The sequence below is a fragment of the Schistocerca gregaria genome, chromosome 7 (assembly GCF_023897955.1).
Source record: "Schistocerca gregaria isolate iqSchGreg1 chromosome 7, iqSchGreg1.2, whole genome shotgun sequence".
In the NCBI taxonomy this organism is placed as follows: domain Eukaryota; kingdom Metazoa; phylum Arthropoda; class Insecta; order Orthoptera; family Acrididae; genus Schistocerca; species Schistocerca gregaria.
The window spans coordinates 220,809,884-220,833,840 of NC_064926.1; the positions used below are offsets into that span (position 1 = coordinate 220,809,884).

Sequence of the window (23,957 nt, forward strand, 5' to 3'; positions counted from 1 at the left end):
CTTACTTATGAAGAAAAGTGTACCTATAGCAACAAATGCAGTCAATAGTAAGTGAAAAAAAGATGAAATTTCAAATGTAAAAAAATTATTTTGTTATGTTTTTGAACCTTCGCTGCTACAAGTGTGAATCCTGAATCCTTCCTGGTCATACTGACAAAGTTTTATGAATTTACTTGTAAAAGTATAGACAGTGGAAATTAAAATATCCTGTGGTGCCTCTCCTGCTCCAAGTCGGCCCGTTTGACGTCCTATCCCCCTTAAATGTGACTTGCAGAGTATCCATGTAGATGTAGATATATTGTGATTTACGCAGTCCAGTGTCTTCGCCAGATCGCAGAATATGTACATCTACATCTACATCCATACTCCGCAAGCCACCTGACGGTGTGTGGCGGAGGGTACTCTGAGTACCTCTATCGGTTCTCCCTTCTATTCCAGTCTCGTATTGTTCGTGGAAAGAAGGATTGTCGGTATGCTTCTGTGTGGGCCCTAACCTCTCTGGTTTTATGCTCATCGTCTCTTCGCGAGATATACGTAGGAGGGAGCAATATACTGCTTGACTCCTCGGTGAAGGTATGTTCTCGAAACAAAAGGCCGTACCGAGCTACTGAGCGTCTCTCTTGCAGAGTCTTCCACTGGAGTTTATCTATCATCTCTGTAACGCTTTCGCGATTACTAAATGATCCTGTAACGAAACGCGCTGCTCTCCGTTGTATCTTCTCTATCTCTTCTATCGACTCTATCTGGTACGGATCCCACACTGCTGAGCAGTATTCAGGCAGTGGGCAAACAAGCGTACTGTAACCTACTTCCTCTGTTTTCGGATTGCATTTCCTTAGGATTCTTCCAATGAATGTCAGTCTGGCACCTGCTTTACCGACGATCAACTTTATATGATCATTCCATTTTAAATCACTCCTAACGCGCACTTCCAGATAATTTATGGAATTAACTGCTTCCAGTTGCTGACCTGCTTTTTTGTAGCCAAATGATAAGGGATCTATCTTTCTATGTATTCGCAGCACATTACACTTGTCTACATTGTGATTCAATTGCTATTCCCTGCACCATGCGTCAATTCGCTGCAGATCCTCTTGCATTTCAGTACAATTTTCCATTGTTACAACCTCTCGATACACCACAGCATCATCTGCGAAAAGCCTCATTGAACTTCCGATGTCATCCACAAGGCATTTATGTATATTGTGAATAGCAACGGTCCTATGACACTCCCCTGCGGCACACCTGAAATCACTCTTACTTCGGAAGACTTCTCTCCATTGAGAATGACATGCTGCGTTCTGTTATCTAGGAACTCTTCAATCCAGTCGCAAATTGGTCTGATAGTCCATATGCTCTTACTTTGTTCATTAAACGAGTGTGGGGAACTGTATCGAACGTCAAGAAACACGGCATCTATCTGTGAACCCGTGTCTATGGCCCTCTTGAGTCTCGTGGACTGTTCAGGATTATGTCAGTAGGCACAGCGTAGCTGTGGAAAGGACAAGTGTTCGGTGAGTGAGAGTACACGGCGTGATGTTGATAGGGACGTTTTATTGCTTGTACAGAGACGCAGAACTATTGCGGCCCGCTGTCGGCGGGCGACGTGGGCAGCGAGGTGACGGGCAGCGCGAGCGGCGGCCGGTTGGGCCTGCGGCGCGTCCTGGTGAGCCGCAGCGGGCCGGGCTGCCCCCCGGCCACGTGCCGCGCCGCCTCTCGCCACCAGCGGCGCGCGTCCGCGCCCCTCCAGGCGCGCAGGTGCGCCTCCATGCGCGGGCACGTGGCCGCGTCGCCCTCCAGGCCGACCGCCGACCGCAGCAGCGAGGCGCGCGTCGGCCTGGCCAGCCGCTCCAGCTCCGCCGCGCTGCGCCGCCTCTTGCCGCTGCTGCCCTGCGACGCCGCCGCCGCCGACGCCGCCGCCGACGCCGCCGCCTGCTCGCGCCGTCGCCGCCCGGCCGCCGACTTCTTGGCGCCCGCCGGAATGCCGAACAGCCCGCGTGACTCCGCTATGTCGATCATGTACTTGTTGTCGAGCCGCACCACCTCCTGCACACAACCGTCATCCATCCTTTGCACACCGTGTGAGGCTACGTATTCACGGACTCGATGTCTTAACAAGAACATTTAGCAAAGGCTGACATTTTCACGGTGCACAGCGACCGTCTAAGACGTTCGTCATATCGAAAACATATCATTATCAAGCGTGCTTCTACAGAGTGGCTATCAACATTTATAAAACCGTAATACACTACTGGCCATTAAAATTTCTACATCACGAAGATGACGTGCTACAGAAGCGAAACTTAACCGACAGAAAGAACATTCTGTGATATGCAAATGATTAGCTTTACAGAGCATTCACACAAGGTTGCCGCCGGTGGCGATACCTACAACATGCTGACATGAGGAAAGTATACAACCGATTTCTCATACACAAATAGCAGTTGACTGGGGTTGCCTAGTGAAACGTTGTTGTGATGCCTCGTGTAAGGAGGAGAAATGCGTACCATCACGTTTCCCACTTTGATAAAGGTTGGATTGCAACCTAACGCGATTGCGGTTTATCGTATCGCGACATTGCTGCTCGCTTTGGCCGAGATCCAATGACTGATAGCAGAATATGGAATCGATGGGTTCAGGAGGGTAATACGGAACGCCGTGCTGGATCCCAACGGCCTCGTATCACTAGCAGTCGAGATGACAGGCATCTTATCCGCATGGCTCTAACGAATCGTGCAGCCACGTCTCTATCCCTGAGTCAACAGATGGGGACGTTTGTGAGACAATGGCCATCTGTACGAACAGTTCACGACGTTTCCAGCAGCAGGGACTATCAGCTCGGAGATCACGGCTGCAGTTACCCTTGACTCTGCGTCACAGACACGAGCGCCTGCGATGGTGTACTCAACGACGAACCTGGGTGCACGAATGGCAAAACGTAATTTTTTCGGATGAATCAAGGTTCTTTTTACAGCATCATGATGGTCGCATCCGTGTTTGGCGACAATGCGGTGAACGCACATGGGAAACGTGTGTGTATTCGTCATCGCCATACTGGCGTAACACCCGGCGTGATGGTACGGGGTGCCATTGGTTACACGTCTCGGTCACCCCTTTTTCGCACTGACGGCACTTTGAACTGTGGCCCTTACGTTACAGATGTGTTACGACCCGTGGCTCTACCCTTCATTCGATCCCTGCGAAACCCTACATTTCAGCAGGATAATGCACGACCGCATATTGCAGGTCCTGTACGGGCCTTTCTTGATACAGAAAACGTTCGACTGCTGCCCTGGCCAGCACATTCTCCAGATCTCTCACCAATTGAAAACGTCTGGTCAATGGTGGCCGAGCAACTGGCTCGTCACATTACGTCAGTCACTACTCTTGATGAACTGTGGAATCGTGTTGAAGCTGCATGGGCAGCTGTACTTGTACACGCCATCCAAGCTCTGTTTGGCTCAATGCCCAGACGTATCAAGGCCGTTATTACGGCCACAGGTGGTAGTTCTGGGTACTCATTTCTCAGGATCTATGCACGCAAATTGGGTGAAAATGTAATCACATATCAGTTCTAGTATAATATATTTGTCCAATGAATACACGTTTATCATTTGCATTTCTTCTTGATATAGCAATTTTAATGGCCATTAGTGTAGTTTTAACAGAAAAAAGGGGAAGGTGTCAATAGAAAAAATATGGATGTCGACTTCGCACCGACGGAATGACAATCGATTACTGTCAGTCGAGAATGTTGGCACTACCGCAGACAGTCTCATAGCCGCCGGCATGTGAAGCACTTCTACAATGCCTATACATTCGGCACTCCCTCGAGTTCTGATTTAATTACAGGACCCACCAGCGGCACCTTCCATCTGCACGACTGCTGCTCCACCATTTACAACTGTTCTATCTAGCTAATTAACACACTAAAATACCTTTGACTAACCTTCCACCAGCAACTAACGTGGAAACCTCACCTACTATCCGTCGGACAGAAAGCCCACAACAGACTGAAACTACTAACTGGCCAAATACGTGGACTGCACCCAAACACTGTCCTCCACACATACAAATCCTAGTTCTGCTCCATCGTTTGTTATGAAAATGTTGCATGGGTCGCCCGACCCAAGTGCTTTAAGTCCCTCCAGATCCTCGAACGCCATGCTTTCTGGCTAGCTTTCGGCATCAGCTTATCTTCTACAACAGGGAATGTTTACCAACTCATCAATTTCCAACCTCTCCTCACTCACATTGAACACCTCCGAATAAACTACACCATCCGCAAACTCGACTCCAACAACCTTACTGTGGCCCCTCTCTTTTCCAATCCTAGTATGCTGCCACGCCTGTATCTACACATACCATCTACCCTCCACTACCACGTCCTCCACATCCTCTCCCAAAGAAATTTCAATTGTCTCCCTCTCTCCAACCACATCATTTGCGCCAATTTTTGTATTGCTCTATTGTACAGGTCACGATTTCAATATCCCAAGTGCTAGAAGACGTTACTGCTCTTTGTAGCTGTAGCCTGACGATTCTCAAACGGCTATGTAGGACTGTCTCAACTACTGACCATTCTGCCTGTGGTGAAAAAGGCTCCATCCAAGAAAAAAAAATTCACGGAAAAGTGAGGATCGGCCACACATTACTGCACCACCCATTGACTCAACGCAACGCAGCACTCTTTTTGAAATGGTTGAAGAAGTAAGCAATTAACTGTACAGTCTTGTCAAGATTTACAAGATGTTCTGGGGATGTTTGAAAGGATTTGTAACTCACTACAGAGACAAGGGCAGTATTGCACCCAAAATGCGAGGACATAAGGTGGAGCACTTCCCTTAATAGATATGGCTGTACAGTAAATTGTAACGTGTAACCCGTTGAAGTAATATTGCATTTCCTGATAAAGTAGGGTATGGGTGAAATTTGAGGCCTATTAGATGAGGACGTGATAGAAAAGTTTGATTTTCGGATACGTTTTACTGTCTAGAGCAATATTCCATAATGAAGCCAATGGTGGCGTGTAACCACACTTTCCACAGTTTAAGATTTCACGGTGGGTATTAATTTCACTTAAAATTTCCAGGCTGACAGGCAGTAGTCTATATGTAAGACTCTCCTCAGACGTTTCATCTACGGCTGTGAGAGATATCCACGGTGGTGAAGTGGCGAACTGCAGTCAGAACTCTTTTTTTTTCAATCACTGTTATTTCATCCGCCCTCGCCCCGTGTGGGTGGAGGAATGGGCTGACAGCGGTACAATCTGCCCACGCTTCAGCCAATAGATATTATTCTTTATCTCTGATGCTAAACACAAAACAAGGAGACATATTTACCATGAATTTAAAATTTTTTTAAAAGGTGATGTTCATAGGAGAACTAACTACCAAATCTGAATCCAACCCACCTTACTCAACCCCAAAGGGCTCCTCCTAGTCTTCTCCCCATACCCCCTTTTCCTCTTCCCTGACGCCTCCACCACCTTTTCCTTTCAAGTTTGTAGATTCCAATACCAGCTACTTCTCTTTCCTTGTCGCCCACAGCCACCCTTGTCTCACACCACCTCTTACTAGCCCTCTGTCCTCTTCCCCACCAGTGCCCTATCTCTCTTCGTATCCACCTTTCTATTCATAAACAACCCCCCATCCGAGGGAAGGTCCTTTTCCAGTTTTAGTGAGACTGTACTGTGCTCCGTTTTTAATGGTCAGTACTCCTACTGTCGTGTTCAGTGTTTTTTAAGTGTTTAGTGTTCTTCGAGTGTTTTTAACAGTATTGTCTGTCCACACTTTCATCAACGGTGTTAAACTACTCGTGAAGACAGTCTCCTACGAACATCACCTTTTAAAGCAATTTTAAATTCATGGTAAATATGTCTCCTTGTTTTGTGTTTAGCATCAGAAATAAAGAATAATATCTATTGGCTGAAGAGGGGCTGATTGTACAGCTGGCAGCCCACTCCTCCACCCACATGAGGCGAGGGGGGATGAAATAACAGTAAAGAAAAAAAAAGAGTTCTGACTGCAGTTCGCCACTTCACCACCGTGGTTATCTCTCTGGCCGGCCCTGATGGCCGAGCGGTTCTAGGCGCTTCAGCCAGGAAGCACGCGGCTGCTACGGTCGCAGGTTCGAATCCTGCCTCGGGCATGGATGTGTGTGATGTCTTTAGGTTAGTTAGGTTTAAGTAGTTTTAAGTTCTAGGCGACTGATGACCTCAGATGTTAAGTCCCATAGTGCTTAGAGCCATTTGAACCATTTGATATCTCTGTCAGCTGGAGATGAAACGTCTGAGGAAAGTTTTACATATCGACCACGGCCTGTCAGCCTGGAAGTTTTAAGTGAAATTAATACCCGCCGTGAAAACCTAAATTGTGGAAAGTGTGGTTACGAGCCGCCATTGGCTTCAGTATGAAATATTGTCTTAGTCAGTAAAACGTATTCGGAAAGCAATCTTTTCTCTGAAGTCCTCATCTAACAGGCCTCAAATTTCACCCATGCCCTACTTTAACAAGAATTACAATATTACTTCGGCAGGTTACACATCACAATTTACGGTACAAATGTACCTGTTAAGGGAAGTGCCCCGCCTCACGTCCTCGTATTTTGGATGCAGTCCTGCCCTTATCTCTGCAGTGAGTTACGAGTTCTTTCACACATCCTCATATCGTCTTGTAAATATTGACAAGGTTGTACAATTCGCTGCTTGTTTCTTCAACCGTGTCAAAAACGGTGGTGCGTTGTGTTGAGCCAATGGGTGATGCAGTAATGTGTGGCCGATCTTCATTTTTCCGTGAATGTACATTTCTTAGATGAAGTCTGTTTCATCGCAGACAGAATGCTCAGTAGTTGAAGCAGTTCTAAATGGGCGTTTGAGAATCCTCAGGCTACAGCTATGAAGAGGGGTAACCTCTGCTAACACTTGGGATATTTAAATCGTGACCTGCACAATTAAGCACTGGCAAATTTGGCTCAAAAGATGTCGTTTTTTCAGGTTGCACCAATTTCCGGACTATCGGACTTTTTGTTACAGTGCTGAGTCAGAATGACACCTGAATGGCTAAAGGAAAAACTTGATGGCCACAAAAAAATTGCGTTCTGTGCAGTTAGCAGGCACTCTCCATTCCTGCTACGTTGGGGTCACAAAACTCATATAAAAAAACTCTCCGTCCTTAGCAACAGCCACCTGCCCCACCCTTTCTCACATTTGATCGTAGCAGACAAAACTGAGTCTTTGTGAATTAAATTCTTTGTATTCAAACTTCTATTCAGTATTAATCTAAACATTGCTGAAATGCGATTATTCGTTGAGTCCATATATACAAGAATGAAATGAGAAATAAAAGTTTCTTACTAATTACACGGGTAAACTGTCCAACCTCATTAATGTGACTACCAGTCAAAAGCCTGACTAACCACCTTTTGCAGCGGCCCTCTGCGAGATGTGCAGTGTGTCAATGAGGTTCTGGATGGTACCGATGGAGATGGGGAGCAGTGAGGACTCCAGTGCTGTGGCCAGCTGCGCTAGGTTTCTCGGTTCACGATGAATGGTATGAACAGCCCGATCGAGGTGGTACCACAGATTCACGGTTCGGTTAATCGCTGGGAATTTGGTGGCCAGGGGAGTTCGGTAAACTCATCCTAGTGCTCTTAGAACCAAACACGTACACTGCGAGCTACGTGGCACATTGCATTGTCTTGCTGGTAGATGCCATCGTGTCGTGGAAAAACAAAGTGCACATGGAGATGGATATGATCCCCAAGGATAGATGTATACTTGTGGTGATCCGTTGTGCCATCCAGAATGACGAAATCATCTAGGAAATGACACAAAAACCTTCCCCAGACCATAACGTTGTTGCAGGGTATTTTCTTTCTTATATTTCGTGATTCATCTGAGGAGACCTACTGTCACCACTCATTGGGCATCCAGTTGCGTTCGTCGACAACGAACAGCAGCAATCATAGGTGCACCGACCAGGCGCCTACTGTAGGAGCCCATATGCAGCAACGTTCGCTGAATGATCGTTGAGGAAACACTGTTGGGAGCCCCTTGGTTCATCTGGAAGGTCAGTTGCTCAACAGTTGCACATCTACTCGCCCTTACGGATGTCGGACCATTTCACAAAATTAGCAGTTTCTGAACTGCCTCCAATCTTGGCCCGAAAGTCAATGATCATGCGCTTTTGGACGTCAGATAAATCACTCCGCTTACGCAGTACGACAACGACTGCACGTCTTTATGCGTGCCTCTCAACTCCCACCCCCCCCCCCCCCCCCCGCCCTCCACCTCGTCACGCTTATTTACCCTACACTTTTAGTGCTGTCAAGTGCCCTCTGTGAGTGGTTGTTGCACGTTGACGTAGAATACAGGCAGTGGTAACATTAATGTGACTGGGCCATTACGAGGAAGATATTAATTAAAGAAGTTATTAATTAATGCTCCACCAACAAGCTAAGAGACAGTAACAGAGTTAATCAAATAAAAGAAAACTGAGGCGGTTGAATCTGTTGATTGAAACTATACTCGTCACAGCTCTAATAAGTCAGAAAGATGACGTACTTGCAATGTCTTCAGCATTAATATCGGCGGGAGGATGCCAGGAAGGCCGGCCGCGGTGACCGAGCGGTTATAGGCTCTTCAGTCCGGAACCGCGCGACTGCTACGGTCGCAGGTTCGAATCCTGCCTCGGGCATGGATGTGTGTGATGTCCTTAGGTTAGTTAGGTTTAAGTAGTTCTAAGTTCTAGGGGACTGATGACTTCAGATGTTAAGTCCCATAGTGCTCAGAGCCATTTGAACCATATTTTCAAAGCTATATATAAGGTGTGAGTCCTCAGTGGCGTAAACTACACAGAAACTGGAGAGTAACCAACTGGCGGCATCTAGTGTGCTTCGATGAGTAGCGGTTTGCCTCTTTTCAAATGATTCATAGAGCGTAGTTGTTATGTAGTCAAGGTTGGAAGTGGTTCTATGATATTTCGGGGGGTTCCACATACCATGATTTGGTCCCACTCATTCAGGATACCAAGAACATGAACATCAACATTCTCTGTGACCAAGTATTCAACAACAACATGATGACAAAATCATGGTTACAGGTCTGCACGCTTACGTTCCTTGTTTTAAAAACACTGAGCAAACTTAAATCACCCAATTTTAATCCCACAGAAAATGTCTGAAACTATTTGGAACAACCGCTGAAACGAAATAATCAACATTTCTGCAGTTTAGTACGTAGCTGTACAGAATCTAATCACCAATGAATGGTTTTGGTTGGCATACCTGAAGAAAACCCCCCCATGAACCATGGACCTTGCCGTTGGTGGGGAGGCTTGCGTGCCTCAGCGGTACAGATGGCCGTACTGTAGGTACAACCACAACGGAGGGGTATCTGTTGAGAGGCCAGACAAACGTGTGGTTCCTGAAGAGGGCCAGCAGCCTTTTCAGTAGTTGCAGGGCCAACAGTCTGGATGATTGACTGATCTGGCCTTGTAACATTAACCAAAACGGCCTTGCTGTGCTGGTACTGCGAACGGCTGAAAGCAAGGAGAAACTACAGCCGTAATTTTTCCCGAGGACATGCAGCTTTACTGTATGATTAAATGATGATGGCATCCTCTTGGGTAAAATATTCCGGAGGTAAAATAGTCCCCCATTCGGATCTCCGGGCGGGGACTACTCAGGAGGATGTCGTTATCAGGAGAAAGAAAACTGGCGTTCTACGGATCGGAGCGTGGAATGTCAGATCCCTTAATCGGGCAGGTAGGTTAGAAAATTTAAAAAGGGAAATAGATAGGTTAAAGTTAGATATAGTGGGAATTAGTGAAGTTCGGTGGCAGGAGGAACAAGACTTCTGGTCAGGTGATTACAGGGTTATAAACACAAAATCAAATAGGGGTAATGCAGGAGTAGGTTTAATAATGAATAGGAAAATAGGAATGCGGGTAAGCTACTACAAACAGCATAGTGAACGCATTATTGTGGCCAAGATAGATACGAAGCCCACACCTACTACAGTAGTACAAGTTTATATGCCAACTAGCTCTGCAGATGACGAAGAAATTGAAGAAATGTACGATGAAATAAAAGAAATTATTCAGATAGTGAAGGGAGACGAAAATTTAATAGTAATGGGTGACTGGAATTCGGTAGTAGGAAAAGGGAGAGAAGGAAACATAGTAGGTGAATATGGATTGGGGCTAAGAAATGAAAGAGGAAGCCGCCTAGTAGAATTTTGTACAGAGCACAACTTAGTCATAGGTAACACTTGGTTTAAGAATCATGAAAGAAGGTTGTATACGTGGAAGAACCCTGGAGATACTAAAAGGTATCAGATAGATTATATAATGGTAAGACAGAGATTTAGGAACCAGGTTTTAAGTTGTAAGACATTTCCAGGGGCAGATGTGGACTCTGACCACAATCTATTGGTTATGACCTGTAGATTAAAACTGAAGAAACTGCAAAAATGTGGGAAATTAAGGAGATGGGACCTGGATAAACTGAAAGAACCAGAGGTTGTACAGAGTTTCAGGGAGAGCATAAGGGAACAATTGACAGGAATAGGGGAAAGAAATACAGTAGAAGAAGAATGGGTAGCTCTGAGGGATGAAGTAGTGAAGGCAGCAGAGGATAAAGTAGGTAAAAAGACGAGGGCTGCTAGAAATCCTTGGGTAACAGAAGAAATATTGAATTTAATTGATGAAAGGAGAAAATATAAAAATGCAGTAAATGAAGCAGGCAAAAAGGAATACAAACGTCTCAAAAATGAGATCGAGAGGAAGTGCAAAATGGCTAAACAGGGATGGCTAGAGGATAAATGTAAGGATGTAGAGGCTTATCTCACTAGGGGTAAGATAGATACTGCCTACAGGAAAATTAAAGAGACCTTTGGAGAGAAGAGAACCATGTGTATGAATATCAAGAGCTCAGATGGCAACCCAGTTCTAAGCAAAGAAGGGAAGGCAGAAAGGTGGAAGGAGTATATAGAAGGTTTATACAAAGGTGATGTACTTGAGGACAATATTATGGAAATGGAAGAGGATGTAGATGAAGACGAAATGGGTGATACGATATTGCGTGAAGAGTTTGACAGAGCACTGAAAGACCTGAGTCGGAACAAGGCCCCCGGAGTAGACAACATTCCATTGGAACTACTGACGGCCTTGGGAGAGCCAGTCATGACAAAACTCTACCAGCTGGTGAGCAACATGTATGAGACAGGCCAAATACCCTCAGACTTCAAGAAGAATATAATAATTCCAATCCCAAAGAAAGCAGGTGCTGACAGATGTGAAAATTACCGAACTATCAGTTTAATAAGTCACAGCTGCAAAATACTAACGCGAATTCTTTACAGACGAATGGAAAAACTGGTAGATGCGGACCTCGGGGAGGATCAGTTTGGATTCCGTAGAAATGTTGGAACACGTGAGGCAATACTGACCTTACGACTTATCTTAGAAGAAAGATTAAGAAAAGGCAAACCTACGTTTCTAGCATTTGTAGACTTAGAGAAAGCTTTTGACAATGTTGACTGGAATACTCTTTTTCAAATTCTAAAGGTGGCAGGGGTAAAATACAGGGAGCGAAAGGCTATTTACAATTTGTACAGAAACCAGATGGCAGTCATAAGAGTCGAGGGGCATGAAAGGGAAGCAGTGGTTGGGAAAGGAGTGAGACAGGGTTGTAGCCTCTCCCCGATGTTATTCAATCTGTATATTGAGCAAGCAGTAAAGGAAACAAAAGAAAAATTTGGAGTAGGTATTAAAATTCATGGAGACGAAGTAAAAACTTTGAGGTTCGCCGATGACATTGTAATTCTGTCAGAGACGGCAAAGGACTTGGAAGAGCAGTTGAACGGAATGGACAGTGTCTTGAAAGGAGGATATAAGATGAACATCAACAAAAGCAAAACGAGGATAATGGAATGTAGTCAAATTAAATCGGGTGATGCTGAGGGAATTAGATTAGGAAATGAGACACTTAAAGTAGTAAAGGAGTTTTGCTATTTAGGAAGTAAAATAACTGATGATGGTCGAAGTAGAGAGGATATAAAATGTAGAGAGGATCGTTTCCGTGCTATATCAGTTTCGTAACAAGTTGGTAACGCGACCACTTTTACAAGTACTTTATTAGGCCTGAACCAGTACAACACTTGTTTTTACAGTTCCACTCACTAATAACCAAAGAAACAAAAAGAGAACTTAATTAGTTTTCACAAACACTCTTCCAATTCGGATGTTCGTTGTATTCTTGGAGTATCACAGTCACGCCTGCTGACGGTGAAGGTACCCATTTCTCGAAGCCGTTGTGTACTTGTGGTGCAAAGCGTATGCGATGGATCGTACTTTGTGGAGGAATATCTTTATAAAGACAACGACCAACTATTCCATTACCGTGACTTTAGCCGCACAGAAGGTTTTTGTCGGTGTATCCTGGAAACATGTTTTCAACCATGCGCTTCTAACACTCACAGACGCGTGAATGCGGCTCGAGCCACGTCAGGGAGGTAAGACAGACATCAAATGACATCAGCCGATCCGACATAACCATCCCCACTATGACAACCCTGTTGCATACCTACCTATCGACTTGATTTCAAATGGCTGCAGTATTGGAAGGATACGTTTGCGGACATTGGTTCCTATTCAAAATATTATGTATTCACTCCCCTCTACAAATCGAACGCGTTTATAACGGCAATTTCCGAACACACTGTATATATTTCACGTACAAAATTTAGTTGTGAATGGCTTATAAACTATAAAATTTTATGCTTTGAGTCAATTGTGTACGTGGGTAGCCTCGTCCTCACTGTCGACACCCGAACGTGGATTGCTAGCCGACTTGACGCACACAGAACATTTGCTCCAGCTCTATTCAAAATAATCAAAACAATAAAGGCATTCGTCGGCTTCTTTGAATTGACCACTACCGTTAGACATAAATGAGGTTGTTTTGGAGCCTCTCTTCTTAGTTATTGACGATGCAGATGTAGCTTTACGCTTCTTGCATTCTTCTTCAGACTCTTTCTGGTACATGAACTAATTCAAGATGCCTTTTTGCGGACTTAGGGCTATACGGCTTAGATTTCTTCTCAGTTTCTTCAACCTCTGCTTTTATTGTAAGGATAAGAGGTCAAAATAACTATTTTACCTGTATTTATTGACACCCTTTTGTTGTTCTTTGCTATTTTCGAAACAGGTAGTATGCTCTCTGGAGGGGGAAACTTGAAAACTACACACATCAAAAAACATTATGCATCACCTCGGTTCCAAGGGTTCCGGAACCTGTACAGAAAATTGGAATAGAAAATGGCTCTGAGCACTATGGGACTCAACATCTGTTCCCCTAGAACTTAGAACTACTTAAACCTAACGAACCTAAGGACATCACACACATCCATGCCCCAGTCAGGATTCGAACCTGCGACCGTAGCAGTCGCGCGGCTCCGGACTGAGCGCCTAGAACCGCTAGATCACCGCGGCCGGCAAAATTGGAATAGAGATCAACATAAACATCACTGCTCATGAAAACCACACGTTGCATGTTGTACCACCAAACAGTGAGACCATCAGAGGTGGTGGTCCAGATTGCTGTACACACCGGTACTTCTAATACCCAGTAGCACGTCCTCTTGCACTGATTCATGCCTGTATTCGTCGTGGCATACTAGCCACAAGTTCATTAAGGCACTGTTGGTCCAGATTGTCCTACTCCTCAACGGCGATTCGGCGTAGATCCCTCACAGTGATTGGTGGGTCACGTCGTCCATTAACAGCCCTTTTCAAACTATTCCAGACATGTCCGATAGGGTTCATATCTGGAGAAGATGCTGGCCACTCTAGTCGAGCAATGTTATCCTGAAGGAAGTAGCCGGCCGTTGTGGCCGTGCGGTTCTAGGCGCTTCAGTCTGGAACCGCGTGACCGCTATGGTCGCAGGTTCGAATCCTGCCTCGGGCATGGATGTGTGTGATGTCCTTAGGTTAGTTAGGTTTAAGTAGTTCTAAGTTCTAGGGGACTGATGACGACCTCAGCTGTTAAGTCCCATAGTGCTCAGAGCCATTCAGCCATTCAGTCTGAAGGAAGTAATTCACAAGATTTCTCCGATGGGGACGCGAATTGTCGTCCATGAACATGAATGCCTCGCCAGTATGCTGCCGATATGGTTGTACTATCGACCGGAGGATGGCGTTCACGTATTGAACAGCTGTTAAGGCGCCCTCCATTACAACCACCGGTGTACGTCGGCTCCACATAATTCCACCCCAAAACAGCAGGGAACCTCCACCTTGCTGCACTCGCTGGACAATGTGTCTAACGCGTTCAGCCTGAGCGGGTTGCGTCCAAACACGTCTCCGTCGACTGTCTTGTTGAAGGCATATGCGGTCCTCATCGGTGAAGAGAACGTGATGCCGATCCTGAGCGGTCCATTAGGCATGTTGTTGGGCCCATCTGTCCCGCTCTGCATGGTGTCATGGTTACTAAGGTGGACCTCGCCATGGAAGTCGGGAGTGAAGTTGCGCATCATGCAGCCTAATGCGCACAGTTTTACTCGTAATACGACGTCTAGTGGCTGCACGAAAAGCATTAATCAACATGATGGCGTTGCTGTCAGGGTTCCCAATAATCCGTAGGTAGCGGTCATCCACTGCAATAGTAGCCCTTGGGAGGCCTGATCGAGGCATGTCATCGACAGTTCCTGTCTCTCTGTCTTTCCTCCATGTCCGAACAACGTCGCTTTGGATCACTCCGAGACGCCTGGACACTATCGTTGTTGAGAGCCCTTCCTGGCAAAAAGTAACAATGTGGACGCGATCGAACCGGTTGTTTACATCTTTGGGCGGGTTTAGTGACATCTCTAAACAGTCAAAGGAACTGTGTCTGCTATAAATATACACAGCCAGCGTTTATCTTCATGAGTTCTGGGAACCGTGGTGACGCAAAACTTTTTTATGTGTATATATTTTAAAGGTATTGCTATTCCATAAGAAGGCACGTTGCATGAGTGTGATGTGGGTGTTTCAGCTACGGAGGAGGTCCCAGTCCCGATGTTTTAGGTCCTGCTTAAGTTTTCTTTGGAGTTTGCAGCTCATTATCAGTGGTTGCTGAGGGTAGGAAATCTTCAGTTCTAAAGACATTCCTCTCAACAGTCCATATTCTAGGTTTTCGAAAACCATGAATAGCTTTTAACGCTGTTGATGACTGAAAATGTGTACTGCCAAGCAAGGTAGCAATTTCAAACAATGTCATCGTTTTTTTCGGTATATGGTCTTAACTATTTATGAATTTTATCCTCGTAACACTTGCTAAGAGGTTTCAGATAGGCTGTATTCAACTGCTAGACTCTGCGAGAGGTTGGCAGCGGCAAACGCAAAAGTATAATCCCGTTATTTCTTGCTAGCTCGATTAGTTCCAAATTTTTTGTGTAAGAGAATTCTCGTCAAGAGTGAGAAGACCTGGATTTTATTTATTCACCCATGTCGTGAATCTCTGGTAGCGCACCGGCTGGGAGACCAGTCTGGAACTCCTGCCTCATCTGTTCCCTTGGAAGGACGTACATACTAAATGTGAGAAAGAAGATCGTCACTGTCACAATATTACCTCTTTCAGCTGAGGTGAAAGTCCCCAATTTCCTACGCTGTTTCAGAGCATGTATTATTCAGTGACATCTAGGGTTTGCTGATATTTTAGCCTCAACAAAATTGCTCTCATCGACAACACTAACCTGCAAATCAAAGAATTTGTCAATTGCTGATTTATTACAACACATAGCTCGAGCCACTGAAGTCGCTTCTGATTTCCGTAAACTCTGTGTTTCATGGAGTCGCAAAAATCTTCTTACCCACTACAATCATACTTTTCTGTCGTTGCCAAACTGAGGTAAATTGTTACGAACAGCCAATTCATATGCTGATTCTCGAAGTTCGTTAATCGTTAGACTAAATATTTTTAGTTTGCATTGTAGCCAAATATCCGACTAATTTAGCCTCTTATTGTAAAGTAAGAACATAATTAAACAGGTCACTGCTTTTTTGATACAACAATCTTTGGTTTCACATTTTTTCTTCGCATAAGAGTCTGATGAGGTGTGAGGAAAGTTGAACTGAGCTGCTGCTTTCTTATAGTCCATTCTTCCAGTTATTACAACTGCTACAGCCTCTTGCATGGATATAGATAATATTTGAACTACGTAAAAATGGTGCTTAGCATACAATCAAGAGAATGGTAATGATTTAGTTTAACTGTAACTAACCAATATTTAGTTATTTATGAGATATTAACATCTGCGTATTGCGGATACACGCAAGAAAAACACTTGAAACAAGATGCAGGAACACTGCGCGTAATGGCGTCGATGCATTGTTCGATACTTCGCCTCAGCCTCTCGATATGTTTCTAACAATATCTGAGAGATGGCACATATGAAAGAAACGCTGTTGCTCCGTTATGCTTCACTAACCTGTTCAGCCACAGGCTTCTCTGCCTACAAAAGTTACAAAAAAAAAGGCTGTCATTTGGTATCCTTGTTATAATTAGTAGCAAAGAGTTACCTTTCGCTGGAGGACGGCCAGATAGCAACCCTCTTCTTCGAAGTTATGGTGATCTTCGCCATTGGGGCCCATATCAGGGAGTGTACCAACTTCGAACAGATCGCAGGGTGGCACCTGAAAGCAAGGAAAAATGATCCTCGTTTTTTCTTGCAAAACACTGGGTTGTGTTTCGAATCTACCACTCTGTACGATGAAAGGTTCATTTTTTAGGTAAAGTATTCTTTCTCTATGTTTTATATGTTACATATTGACAGGCATCGTGAAAGAGGAGCTGGCCAAGGACTCGTGAAAGGAAAATATTAGCATTTCTTATGTTTATCCTTTATTTTATAACATAGGCATAATAAAAGTTAAGGAACGATTCTCAAATTGCGATTATGGTTCTGCATCAGCTGTAGAATATTTCAAAGCAAATTAAAATGTGTGTCGGACCCGGACACGAAACGGTTTTTCTCCTTCGCAAGAGGTCTCCTTAACAGCAGGCTGCTGTGACCGAGCGGTTCTAGGTGCTTCAGTCCGGAACCGCGCTGCTGCTATGGTCGCATGTTCGAATCCTGCCTCTCGTATGGATGTGTGTGACGCCCTTAGGTTAGTTAGGTTTAAGTAGTTCTAAGTCTAGGGGACTGATGACAAATTTTCTTTTGTTCTGAAGTATTCTACAGATGATGCGGAACCATAATCATAATTTGCGAATCATTTTTTACATAAAATGCGGCTGTTGATCGTCAATGCAGTGTCTGTTCCTTCGGACATGCTAAGCAACTTTGCTTAGAACTATATAGTTCAACAGCGCCCGAAAACCTAAAACCACACACACACACACACACACACACACACACACACACACACACACACACAACAGCGACACTGCACTGTCGTACAGTAATAAAAGTTACAGAAACTCAGAGTCACTGATAGTTGAGACGCAGTAGTCAGATTAAATGGATGACTAAGTTATCTGAAGGTTTAATAATTGTTTCCTGGTTACTAATAAATAAATCTTCTACACAGGAATATTACTGAGCTAATTACTGGTGTTAGCAAATCTCATAGTCACTCAATGGGCAGTCGGGAGCGCACGTTGCTGGATTAAATCAAAATGATCCTGTGTCCTAAAAAGTGGCATGATTTTGAAACTACGTAGACCCAAAAATAAACAGCAGCAATTCACACTTAACTGAGCTCAGTACAGCTCGACTGTACATGCAGTAAACACCATTTATCAGTATTACGGCGTTTGAGCCAGCTGCACACAGATCACTAACATGAAGTACCACGTGGACTGATCGCGCGCCTCCTGTGTGTCCGATTCTCAGAGCATCTCGTTAGAAAACGCCTCAAATTTGCCTCCCTTTGCAACCCAGTTTCGCTTGGCGGATGGAAGTCCTGCGGTGTCACGTGCCTCGAGCAAAGCATGTACCAAACTTAGCGTAAAATACGACCTTCGTAAATGTATTGATACTAGCGGAGACGGTCGATCTCTATGTACTGAGCAATCTACCGACATTAATTTGGTATTTCAAAATACTGCAGTTTTCAACATCTCAGGAATGTCTTAATTTCCTAAGTATTATGATTTCTGGACCCATGAGATTCTAGTAAATTCGAATAGGCTAAACCTGGATAGTAACACGGACAAGCGATTCTATCAGTGTATAAAAGTTCTTTTTTGTCTGTTCCAGGTAACATACTCTTTGGCTGCAGTTGTACTAAAAATCTGACCTGTATACTAATAGTTATAAAAATAAGCAATGTATGTGGAAGTTTTTTTTATATTATTTAAAGTGAATGCAAACGAAGAAATAAGTCCCCCAAGTTTTTAAAGAAAACTGAACAGAAGAACGCAGTGTCCCTCACCTGTGAAAGAATAACTCTGAACATTATTTCAGCAAATACTCTAGAAAAAGTTAATTATCTACAGGATATTGCATCGTTATCGCACTCTGTATTACTGAATGGCCAAAACGGCAACCCAGTTACAGCTGCAGGTAGCCTATCTAACTATTTTCAGGGGCAACAAAAATTTCGTTCTCAGTCCTTCATATAATTATTGATCGTATTTTAAAATTTGAAATACTGTCATAACCTACTTATGAAGAGGTATCCCCTTACGTTAAAGGTTTAACAATATTATAATTAGAAACTGCGTAAATGTATTGAGGCAGTGTGACTCAGCGCGCAAATTAAACATACTATATTCATCTACACTTACATCTATATCTATACTCTGCAAATCACACTGAAGTGCCTGGCAGAGGGTTCATCGAACCACCTTCGCAATAATTCTCTATTATTCCAATTTCGAACAGCGTGCGGAAGAAACGAACACCTATATCTTTCCGTGCGATCTCTGATTTCCCTTCTTTAATTATCATGGTCGTTTCCCCCTGTGTAGGTCGGCGTCAACAAAATATTTTCGCATTTGAAAGAAAAAGTTGCTGACTGACGTTTCGTGAGAAGATTCCGCCGAAATGAAAAACACCAAATCGTGTATCAGTGATGCTCTCCTCCCTATTTCGCGTTGGTACAAAGAGCGCTGCTCTTCTTTGAACTTTATGTTCTCCATTCATCCAATCTAGTAAGGATCTCAGACCGTGCAGCAATACTCCAAAGGAGGACGGACAAGCGTAGTGCAGGCAGTCTCTTTAGTAATTCTGTTACGTTTTCTAAGTGTACTGCCAATAAAACGTAGTCTCTAGTTTGTCTTCCCCACAACATTTTCTATGTGTTCTTTCCAATTTAAGTAGTTCGTAATTGTAATTCCTAGGTATTTAGTAGAATATACGGCCTTTAGATTTGACTGATTTATCTCGCAACCGAAGTTTAACGGATTCCTTGTAGCACTCATGTCGATGACCATACACTTTTCGTTATTTAGGGTCAACTGCCAATTTTCGCACCATTCAGATATCGTTTCTAAATCGTTTTGCAATTTGTTTTGATATTCTGATGATTTTACTAGACGATAAACGACAGCATCACCTGCAAAACAACCTAAGACGACTCGTCAGATTATCTCATAAATTGTTTATATACATAACGAACAGCACACAGCCTATGAAGCTACCTTGGTGAACGACACAAATCACTTCTAGTTTAGTCGATGACTTTCCGTCAGTTACTAGAAGAAATCACGAATCCAGTTACGTAACTGAAACGATATTTCATAAGTACCGAATTTGAGTAAAAGACGTTTGCGAGGTACAGTGTCAAAAGCTTTCTGGAAATCTAGAAATACGCAATCAATTTGAAATCCCTTGTCAATAACAGTCAACACTTCGTGTGTGTAAAGAGCTACTTGTGTTTCACAGGAACGATGTTTTCTAAATCTGTGTTCCTTGTGTGTCAATGGACCGTTGTCTTCGAGGTAATACATAACGTTCGAACACAATATATGTTAAAAAATCCTGCTGCATATCGACGTTAATGATATGGTCCTGTAATATTCACCTAGCATTTGAGAATGGGAGTACTTAGTGATTTTCAACAAAAGTTAACCATAATTTCAAGCAACTTCTAAATCTTTTCTCACTGACACCCACCTCCCCCAAATGATCAAAGGAAATTATTTTATCACTTATTACATTTTCGCTTTTCATACATTAAAACTTCAGCATTAGACACGGCGTTTTAATCTATTGCTTCTTTTCTACTAATTGTATTGGCAACACTTTTGCAGACAGCATCCACTTCTACCACTCAATGTGCGTGCAAAATTATATCATTGTGTGACACACTGATAGCTCAGGAGAAAAGCCATCATTAACACTGAGATGCCTGAAGCACTACGTTTTTTAAAAAAATAGAGCGTAAATTACCCACAGTATACTCGGCTAGTGTTTGATAAAGAGAGCATTTAGGGACTCCCAACGAACATTAAACTTAATTTTGAACATTTTATAAATTTTCCATTTGTAATTTTATTTTGTTATGATCAAGCCGAAAATAAACGGCTTGACACTGTGCCCTATTCACGAAAAAGGTCTTACGTGAACAAATAAAGGAAATAAAGGTGTTATCACTTTTTGGTTTACCAGTTTTGGTTCTGACTTTTTCATTATTTATGGATGAATAATCCGAAACAAATCAAAGCAAAATAAAATCAGAGTTTTGCATCTTAAAGCATAATGGTTTTGCATGCCTTAACATTTAATGCAATAATTCATCTGTAAAGTAATCGGACGTTTCAAGGTGTTTTACATGTGGCACTTCGAATCTTTAAAGAATCTGAGGTGGAGAGAGTAGGTACTGGTAAAGCTTATAAGGAAATAGGTATCAAAGAGCATAGCTTGCAGAAATGAGAAGTGGGGCGCCTGAAAAGTGTAGCGCAGTTGCAACTACATTTTTCACGTTCATTACATCATTCCCAAGTTTTCCACCGCAGTAACAAAAGGCAAACATGGAAACACCTTAGTACGTAAAATAGAAAGGGTTAATATATACGGCTTTCCCGAATACATTAGTTCATAATTATGTTCATTTAAATGAGTAACAGTTAATTTATTTACTCAGATGACAATTTGGTAGGGCTCATTTCAAAAGTACATATAATTTTCGACGCTGTAATTTTTTTTATATTTTAGCACTGTAAGTTCGTACTGGTGGTTTCCAAATTAAATTAAATTATATTGTACAATAATGAACAAAATGTCATTTTGTATGTTTGTGTATGAACAAAGAGAAATTAATGTCAAGACGAAGGTTCGTCTTGTTTGGAGAATTTTAAATAGTGAGTGAGGACAGATAAAATGTTTTTAGCACACGAAATTAAAAACAGTCTGATCAGAGAAACAACTAAAAACAGCCTGAAAAGAAACAAAACTCAAAAATCAGGAGTAAAAGGGAGAGAGAGAAACTTTTTAGGAATAAACTACTACATTTAAAAGTATCCCTTTAGGGTAAATGTGAAACATCATTAGCAGCATGAATAGTACAACGGAGATGACAACACGAAGAGAAGATGAAAGAATGATGGGGAAATAAGATATAACAAGAAAGAAGACGAACTGAAAGAGGATTGGGAATTTCGTTGGGCAATATAGTAATAAAAGTGGAAACACCTAATGGAGGACTTTTTATCTCCTGTGGTCTTACATATGACTACTATTGATACTTATGATTAAGGGTGATCTGAAGGTGATCGGAGTAGAATGTTTTTCACAAATTTATTTCTATCCACCAGATGAATTGTGAAGAACTTTTAGACTTCTTCCCAACATGACTTGGACGAAATGTTCAGCACTACGCGTTGTCCACAACAAGAGCCGAGGCCCACCTGGAGGTCCTGGAAGAGGTGGTCTGGAGGCGGCACCCCGGGCTGCAGGGGCCTCCCACGCTCCTCGGCGTGCCGCTCCAGCGCCGCGTGGTTCACCTCGCGCACCAGCCTCGACACCATGTCACTGTTCTCCGCAGCCACGATAGAGTGCGTCTCGTACAGCACCACCTGGATCTGAAACACCGCACACGATCTCGTGACATAATCGAGTATTACACTATTGCCCATTAATATTGCTACACCAAGAAGAAATGCAGATGATAAACGGATATTCATTGCACAAATATATTATACTAGAACTGACATCTGATTACATTTTCACGCAGTTTGGGTGCATAGATCCTGAGAAATCAGTACCGAGAACAACCACCTCTGACGAAAATAATTGCCTTCATACGCCTGGGCATTGAGTCAAACAGAGCTTGGATGGCGTGTACAGGTAAAGCTGCCCAGGCGCTTCAACACGATACCACAGTTCATCAAGAGTAGTGACTGGCGTATTGTGACGAGCCAGTTGCTCGGCCACCATTGACCCGACGTTTTCAATTCGTCAGAGATCTGGAGAATGTGCTGGCCAGGGCAGCAGTCGAACATTTTCTGTATCCAGAAAGGCCCGTACAGGACCTGCAACATGCGGTCGTGCATTATCCTGCTGAAATGTAGGGTTTCGCAGGGATCGAATGAAGGGTAGAGCCACGGGTCGTAACACATCTGAAATGTAACGTCCACTGTTCAAAGTGCCGTCAATGCGAACAAGAGGTGACCTAGACGTGTAACCAATGGCACCCCATACCATCACGCGGGGTGATACGCCAGTATGGCGATGACGAATACACGCTTCCAATGTGCGTTCATCGCGATGTCGCCAAACACGGATGCGACCATCATGATGCTGTAACCAGAACCTGGATTCATCCGAAAAAACAACGTTTTGCCATTCGTGCACCCAGGTTCGTCGTTGAGTACTCCAGCGCAGGCGCTCCTGTCTGTGATGCAGCGTCAAGGGTAACCGCAGCCATGGTCTCCGAGCTGATAGTCGATGCTGCTGCAAACGTCGTCGAACTGTTCATGCAGATGGTTGTTGTCTTGCAAACGTCCCCATCTGTTGACTCAGGGATTGAGACGTGGCTGCACGATCCGTTACAGCCATGCGGATAAGGTGCCTGTCATCTCGACTGCTAGTGATACGAGGCCGTTGGGATCCAGCACGGCGTTCCGTATTACCCTCCTGAACCCACCGATTCAATATTCTGCTAACAGTCGTTGGATCTCGACCAACGCGAGCAGCAATGTCGCGATACGATAAAACCGCAATCGCGTTAGGCTACAATCCGACCTCTATCAAAGTCGGAAACCTGATTGTACGCATTTCTCCTCCTTACACGAGCCATCACAACAGCGTTTCACCAGACAACACCGGTCAACTGCTGTTTGTGTATGAGAAATCGGTTGTATACTTTCCTCATGTCAGCACGTTGTAGGTGTCGCCACAGGCGCCAACCTTGTGTGAATGCTCTGAAAAACTAATCATTTGCAAATCAGAGCATCTTTTTTTCTGTACTTTAAATTTCGCTTCTGTAGCACGTCATCTTCGTGGTGTAGCAATTTTAATGGCCAGTAGTGGAATATCTTTTTTACAGATGACCAGCTGGTACAAGTGGGACAGAGAAAACGCTGCTGTTTTTTAAGGCATAGTACCGAGAGAGGGGGAGGGGGAGAGACTACAGTTGCCTCGGTGGAGACACTATCGTTTCAGTCGATATGACGTGAGCTCTAAGGCTTGTGTGTTTGGTTGGAGCAACATCGTTTCTTAATTCTGAATCCAGAAGACTGCACAACTTATTTTCAGGAGTCACTTCAATGTTGCTCAGCGTGGTGTCGTACTCTTTTAGCCTGATGCAATCAGACATTCTGGAACAGCAATAGAGTGAAAGATACCTGTTGTCATCCGAACGCCCGAAACCGTGGAAGAGACGAGGTGGGAAGTACTTGCTGGTTAGTGAAGTACTACGCACTACCATGTAATGTCTTCGTTGTGACCAGTATTGCAGCTGGATGTAGAACTCTGGTCCCCGAGCATACAACAGTAGCGCGGCTGCAGATTCCTGTCGTCTTTATCACTC

General features: G+C 43.8%; 1 protein-coding gene across 1 annotated transcript in view; it reads right to left on the reverse strand.

Annotated features, from left to right (window-relative positions):
* Positions 1-1,578: 1,578 nt before the first annotated feature.
* The window catches only part of LOC126282356 (putative methyltransferase NSUN7), a 331,497-nt gene continuing 309,118 nt past the window's right edge, over positions 1,579-23,957 (reverse strand). The window contains exons 9-11 of the mRNA XM_049982014.1: positions 21,835-22,008; positions 16,560-16,673; positions 1,579-2,046 (exon numbers count right to left, since the gene is read on the reverse strand). Coding sequence (XP_049837971.1) covers positions 1,579-2,046; positions 16,560-16,673; positions 21,835-22,008 — 756 coding nt within the window. The remainder of the gene's footprint in view (positions 2,047-16,559; positions 16,674-21,834; positions 22,009-23,957) is intronic.